The 5,075-nt window shown below is 44.8% G+C and overlaps 1 protein-coding gene across 3 annotated transcripts in view; it reads left to right on the forward strand.

The window, feature by feature from the left end:
• The window catches only part of CSMD2 (CUB and Sushi multiple domains 2), a 795,490-nt gene that overhangs the window by 448,518 nt on the left and 341,897 nt on the right, over nt 1-5,075 (forward strand). For 2 of the 3 annotated variants that reach the window (XM_019512241.1, XM_019512242.1), the window contains 2 exons: nt 443-530; nt 1,718-1,842. The exons of the other annotated variant lie outside the window; for it this stretch is intronic. In XM_019512241.1, the coding sequence (XP_019367786.1) occupies nt 443-530; nt 1,718-1,842 (213 nt within the window). The remainder of the gene's footprint in view (nt 1-442; nt 531-1,717; nt 1,843-5,075) is intronic. 3 annotated transcript variants of the gene reach the window in all.

Below are 5,075 nucleotides of genomic sequence, written 5' to 3' on the forward strand. Positions count from 1 at the left end.
CCCCCCCCCCCCCTTTTAATCACACATCCGCCTTTATTGAGTTGTTTTCCTTCACTGGCATCAGTCAGATGGGTTTTGATGGGTGCTAGACACTCACCTTGTTATGTCACAGGTGGCCTTTTTAATAGCGGGCTTTGGAAATGTGCTCTTTAATTGGTGTAATTTTGCAAAATGTAAGAATCCTTTTTTCCAAAGGTGTTTGTGTAGTGGAATGAGGGAAAGCCATGTCACTAGCTGTACTGAGCAGTAAAACACTTTGATACCAAAATTGAGCTGAAATGATTTCAGCTATGCTTGTTTCCATAGTTTTTTTTTTTTTTTTTAAAGAAACGCATTCCAACTAGCAATTGCCCATTTTCTCTCCACATCCACCAAGACGATTGATGTAAGAATATGTTTTCTGTACTATTCTTTCTCTGTATGTGCTGTTTTTGCTTTGTAGTAACTCAGGTTGGTGTGTCCCAGGGACATAATATGTGTCCAGACCCTGGGATTCCAGAGAGAGGCAAAAGAATAGGCAACGATTTTAGGTAAGAACCTTTTCTGTATGTGCTCTGCATGCAATTAAAGATCCTGTTTATAACCACCATCAAGTCTCTTTGGCATTATATGTAGCCTGCTTGCTTAGAGACCCACTGTACACCTGTAAATGCATTATATTGGGAAATCTTGCTCTGATTTAGTAGCACAGAAAGATAAGCGTGCGTGCGATACCATGACAAGCGAAGATTATAATGAATTCCCCCCGGGAATGTTTTCTCTTGTCAAAGTCAGCCTCCTAACCAGGATTGTGCAATCAGGGTTCATTATAATTCATTTCCCGCCCCCCCCCCAGCGAAGTGTGGAAAGAGCGGTTTAAAACAACAACAATAACAACAGAAACCTTTCTCGTGTTAGTGCGAGTCGCTGCACGGTCGCGTCCCCCGTGGTTTCTCAGGCGACTTCCCAGAGCCCTCGTGCAATCTTTTGTCAATAAGCATATGTGCTACTGCATAATTGTTCTCTCCTTCGAAAGTTTAAAACAATGCAGTTGTCCCCTTTGTACTCGCTGGCCTTCATTTAAAGCGCGTAAAAATAAATCAGCCCACTGTTAGCAACAGCAGATCAATATTTAATCTTATTTCTCTGTCGATGGCTGTTTTGTTCCCTAAAATATGCCTATCAGTTTAACCTGAAACCATCAAATTCCCTTCAAATCCACGAAAGGGATTTCTGGAAGGGGGTGGGGGAGACAAAAGGCATTGCCAATATAGTGCTTAAATACAAAGGGCTGGATCCTCAGCTGGGGCAAATTGGTGTCACTTCATGTCACTGGAGGGGCTACACTGATTTATGCCGGCTGCAGATCTGGATCTAAAGCTGTAGAACAAAGCTCACACATTTTGGTGTGATGTGAAGATTTTTCTGGTATAAAAATGTGGAGCATGTAATCTCTTGGGGCCAAACTCTGTACTTCAGCATTTAGTAAAATTCTGCTGAGGTTGTATTGAAAGATATACGCCCACTGTTAAGCTATGACCACCTTAGGCCAACACGAGCAAATGCACGAGAAAAGCGCATGTCCTTATTTCATCCCATGCCGTGCCCGAGAGGCCAGCAGACTGTCTCTGTTCACCAATTAAAGAATCACTAGTGTAGTCAAAGAAAGCAAGTGACAAATGTGGTGGCCCCGGCAGCGTTTCAGGTACTAATCCCCCACTTTGGTTCTGTGTACCAGGTTAGGATCCAGCATCCAGTTCACCTGCAATGAAGGCTATGATTTACAAGGGTCCAAAAGCATCACCTGCAAGAGAGTGAGCGACATGATTGCTGCTTGGAGTGATCAGCGGCCAGTGTGCAGAGGTTAGAGACCCGGGGGGTGGTTAACCTGGGGGATGAGGAGCCATAAGAAACCCTCCTTCCTGACCCACCCTCCCTACTCCACCCTTATGTCTGTCTTCAACTTGGTCCCTTGGCTTCCTTCTCCCTGTAGGGCTGCTATCTTTTTTCCCAGTATTTTGAGCGTCACCTCCTGGTTAGCAGTCTCAGAAAAGAAATGCTTGAAGTTTCTGGAACCTGAATCCTCCTTCCAAGACGCACGTTTTTAATCTTCTTCTGGCATGCTGATTCTTTCAACCCCTTTGCACTTTGCTCTTTTGCCTCACTGGGTGGTAACCAAACTTGTTCGGCAACTGGGACCCTGCAGCTACGTGCCAGGATTTCTAGTTCTGCCGCTTGCCTATTGGGCATGTGACCAGTTCCCCAGCTCTACACTGGGGATCATGGCATTTGCTTAGCTCCCTGTGCGGCTTAAGTACAGGTCTGGTGCTTCATGAGGAAGGCACAAGGTATAAGTACAAAGCATTGCCGTTAAGGTGGCAAGCCAATACCAGGAGCTTAGCTGGCCCATTGCAATGGTGGAAAACCTCAAATTGGTCAAGAAATTGGCTTTCATCCCCACTTTCATTGCAATGGTGGAAAACCTCAAATTGGTCAAGAAATTGGCTTTCATTCCCACTTTCTTGAGCAGCAAGTAAAAAATATAATGATGGCGGAAGCTGCATGCAGTCCCCTGATGAACATCTCTTTCAAGTTAGCGGCTCTGATACTTGCCTGCTGGGAACCTGCAGCTGGCGATCAGTTCAGCAGCACATGTGCTGCTTTCATGGGGTCAGGGGCACTCCTAATTGCTTCCCTCTGGTACACGTGTTCTTCCAGTGGGAGATTATGTCCTCAAGACAGTTGCCCCTTTTATAAGTTATCGGCTTCACTAATGAGTGTAATAATAAAACAGATACCTTGTTACATCGCCGGCAGAAGTGAGCTGTTACTACTTAAGGATGCAAAGCCAAAGAAAGGTCACTCCCTGAGCTTTTCCCATAAGGCTAAATATGCTAGCTAGCTCCCATCTGAGATCCCACTTCTGTCCCAATCCCGTCTCCCTTCATGGCAGCTTGTTGGAGAGAGGCGACTAGGAGGATGTCCCATGCATGGCCAGGCTTGGTACAGCTGATAAAGACCTTTTCACATCAGGGATGGGGGAGGAAGAGGGGAGGAACTGATTTTTCCATTAACTTTGTGCAAAGTGGGCATAAAATGCTACCAAACTGGAGTGGTCCTGATGTGCATTCCCTTCTTCCCCTTGGGCAGAAATGGTAGCAGGTGCTCAAGAGTGAAGTCTCTGGAAAGCCAGGCTTAGTCTTTCCTTCATTGTGAAAAAACTTGCAGCAAGGGGTAGTGCTGTCCTTCAGATCATTAATGTTTTATTCCTCAGCAAAACGTTTATCCTTGGTGATCTGAAGCTTGGACAATCCTGCCCCCAACACCCGCCTCCCGCCTTGCAGCTCTGTCCCCCTCCAGCCCAGCCCTGATCGCGCACAGGCACAGACAGAAGTTAATGAAGGTGCTCCACTTTGGAGCGCTTTCATCTGAACCCTCATCACATGAGGGTTTATTTGCCATGCAATCAGGCACTTTTCAAGCTCTCTGCACTTCTGTCAATGGCTGTAGAGCGCTTTCATGGGGCTGCTGGCGTGGCAAATGTCACTCCTGTGAGTGGCCAATATGTATATTGCTGCCAACGACCGGCTAGAATGGGAACAGCACAACTGCGTTTCAAAAGCCCTCTACTGCTTGTAGCACTGAGATGTCACAAACACTTAAATAAAGACTACTCCCTTGCACTTCTGTTCCTGCTGTCACTCTTTAAGTTCTGAGTGGCTGCAGCATACAGCACGTTGACAACCACAGAGTTATAGATAGGCACGGATTGGTTCAAATCCAATTAGTGCAGAAATTATGTTTGTTAATTAGCATCATTTCTTTGAGAAGGATCCCAATTAAAGTCAACCTTTCAGTTTAGATCTTCAACAATCGCCGTGCTTGGAAGGATGTTAGGACAGCTACTGTTCAGAGGGGCTGGGCCTGATGGAGTTCACCCAGCATGGTACACAGAATTCACAGACTCAGGGAAAAGCAGGGTTGAAAGGGACCTGTGGAGGTCATCGAGTGCAAAACCCTGCTCAAGGCAAGATCATCCCTATGCAAGCTAGTCTATACAAGTCCTTGATTAACCTATTCCTAAAGCGACACAATCGATCCTGTCGTTCAGCTACAAAGCATATTGCCCAAAGACACCGAACCTGCCATAGGTGAAGCAGGGGGAGGAGAGCTATACATGTCCCACTGCTGCAAAGGTTATTACAATGCATTCAAGAGGTACATGGGAGCCTGGCTGGAACAATTATCTTTGAGAGCTCACAGAGGACAGGTGCAGTTCTAGGAAACTGGGGAAGGTCAAACGAACTGCTTCTCTGTTAAAAGGAGCAAAAAGAAGGATCAGGGAAGTATACATAGCTCAGCCTTGGAGAACTCCTGCAAGGTTGGATGCACAATTAGTTGGATGAACACACCCAGAGTAATTAGTGCTTTACCATCAAAGCAGACATATGGGTTCTTCAGAGACTATTTTGGGTCTAGTACTATCCAATATTGATATTAATGCCTTAGATAATGCAATAGAGAATACACTTAATATTTGCATATGCCAAATTATGCAAGAGGCAAGGGTGTCTTAGGGTGATATATCTTTTATCAAACCAACAGCATAACGGGGTGCTGAAGAATGTTTTATATTAGAAAGTTTGTCTAACTCTATCCTAACTATGCAGCTGATCTGATAAAAGAGATCACCCTAAGAAGTCCTCGCCTTGTATAATTCCTGGATTATCAGGGTTACAATGTCACCCTAGCACTACCATATACCAAATTGTAAGGGGTTGCAAGAACTGTGGAGGACAAAGTTAGAATTCAAAACGATCATGACCCTTTAGAGAAATGGTCTGAAATAAATAGGATGCAATTCAATAAGGAAAAATGAAGAGTAGTACCCTTGGGCAAGACTAATCAATGCACAAACACTACACAAAAGGATGACTGGCTAGGATACAGTTCTGCAGGAAAAAAAGGGTTATTATAAGGGATTGCAAACTGAACGTGAGTCAGCACTGTCACAATATGGCAAATAAAGCAATCATTGTACTAACACAAGTCAACAGAAGTATCTTGTATTAGGCACATGAAGTAATCTTTCCACT

Source organism: Gavialis gangeticus, unplaced genomic scaffold (assembly GCF_001723915.1).
Source record: "Gavialis gangeticus isolate Ggan-Ray unplaced genomic scaffold, GavGan_comp1, whole genome shotgun sequence".
Taxonomy (NCBI): Eukaryota; Metazoa; Chordata; order Crocodylia; family Gavialidae; genus Gavialis; species Gavialis gangeticus.